Genomic DNA, 2,045 nt, shown 5'->3' on the forward strand with positions numbered 1-2,045 from the left:
AAAAAAAGAATAAATAAGTTTAAAGGAACGAACCCAGAGAAACCACATCTCCCCAAGATCAGTTGAAGCAAGGGAACCTTCGGAGCAAGAAATTGTATTAGTTAACGAACCAGAAATTCCCCGCGGAATGTGGAAATTGGCAAAAATAAAAGAAATCAAGAGAGGGTGAGATGGAGAAATAAGAAGTGCTATAATAGAAATGCCACATGGAAAACTATCAATAGGCCAGTGAATATGTTATATCCTCTAGAAGTTGATGACAACGAAACTATTCAACAGCCAACTCCGGAAATCCCAATTCAGAATTCAGAACCGGAGGAACCGATTGCTACAAGAACTAGAAGGGCCACACGGAAACGAGATGGAACTCGACCAATTTTTATGTCAATAACGAATTGTTTATTTTTAATATCGCTGATTTTCATAACCACAGTTAGAGAACAAACACCATGCAAAATTGCAAATGGATATCAAATGAATTGCAAACAGCATTCACTTTTAAGAAAATTGAGAAGGACACGACTTGTAACTTTTCCAAACCATATCTCATGAACGGGGATATTATTATCGATGAAGGAGTCGATAAATGGCAAACAAAAAATGCAATGAACTCAGATTCCAAGGATCAGTTAATTATGAAAGAAATAAACGACGAAGAAAATAAATCAAGTAAATTTGATCCAGAGAATATTAAATTTCAATATATTTTTAATATTGCAAACTTACAGTTTAAGCAACAATTAGTTGAGACGCAGCGAAGTTGTGAAAACAGAAATAACTTATTACTTTTAATTGAATGGTTATCGACTAGTAACCCAACCTTAGCAGCTAGATTATTACTACAAAGAAGTAATATCATAGCCAAAAGAGTTGATAATAAGTTAGAGGCATCTTGCAATGTTAATAAGTTTGAATGGAAGGAAGTCGACTTCTAAGTAGGCATAATTAGCAAATTCGAAATTGAAAGAATTATTGCAGAATTAGAAATATTGGCTCAAAGACATAAAGTTATCAACCTAAAGACTAATCTACCAAAAACAGGATCTCTCTGGACAGAATTAGATAACAAGGAGAAGAGTTAATTGAACAACTGACAGTACAATTTGAGAAAACTACTGAAACAATAGAAGAACTAGCACACTTCATAGCTCATTGGAAACTCATTACTGTTAGTATATTTAGTTCTATAACTTTAATTATGATAATTGTTATGGAACTGAAATTTAAATTAATTGCTTTCATCTTTCATTTTCTATGTATTAAAAATTCAAATCACATGGAATTCATTCCTATGAGAATAGTCAAAATTCCTTCAATAAAACACGAAGATCAAAATTCTTATGATCAACCCATCACATTATCTTACAACCCAATCATTCATTCCTTAAACTCATCAAACGCCCCACTCTCTGGAATGTCGCGAAAAACTAAAATTTTATAATTATACAAGTAAAATTAGGAATGTTTTCCATGACTCATGGTTTACCATTTATCTCACATATTTGTTTAAATTTACATTCCTTAGATTTATATCCCGTTTCAATTCCCACTTTTTTTCCTTCATGTCTAAGCACATGTCTTTGTTTAGAAATGTCTTTGTTAACAATTGCTTAAAATAGCTAAATAAATACAAATCGGATCTTCTCTTTTTGTATCCTTTGTTCGATGGGCATGTTTTATGCAATTTGGCTCTCAGCAGTTTACGGTTTTTAAGATGACCGCCTCTCACTTCTTAAGATATATAAGCTGGGTCCAAATGCCGGCGGCTACGTTTTTTTTTGGAGCTGCTCTCCTCTTCGAAGGTTATCGGTTTCTTCTTTTTTATTCTTCGCTTCTTCTGTTTTATTCTTTGCTTCTACGAACATTGGCGGATTTTATCAATCTCTTATTACGATAAAGGTTAATATTCCTTACTGTTGCGTATTCACAAAACAAATCGACTTCCTCACAAACGCTTTCGCACTAAGCGCTTCATTTGGATAGATTTGATTGGAGTTTGATTATCCAACCACTGAGCTCGGCAAATAAATTATCTGGCAGTCTTT

At 33.3% G+C, this 2,045-nt stretch overlaps 1 protein-coding gene across 1 annotated transcript; it reads left to right on the forward strand.

The window, feature by feature from the left end:
* Positions 1 to 25: 25 nt before the first annotated feature.
* LOAG_19093 (hypothetical protein) lies at positions 26 to 669 on the forward strand (the record flags this gene model as incomplete). Its single annotated transcript, XM_020451748.1, has 3 exons — positions 26 to 165; positions 198 to 432; positions 504 to 669. Coding segments are annotated over 3 exons (540 nt in total), but the record flags the coding sequence as incomplete, so codon positions are not given.
* Positions 670 to 2,045: the final 1,376 nt, after the last annotated feature.

This window comes from Loa loa (assembly GCF_000183805.2).
Source record: "Loa loa unplaced genomic scaffold supercont3.1437, whole genome shotgun sequence".
Taxonomy (NCBI): domain Eukaryota; kingdom Metazoa; phylum Nematoda; class Chromadorea; order Rhabditida; family Onchocercidae; genus Loa; species Loa loa.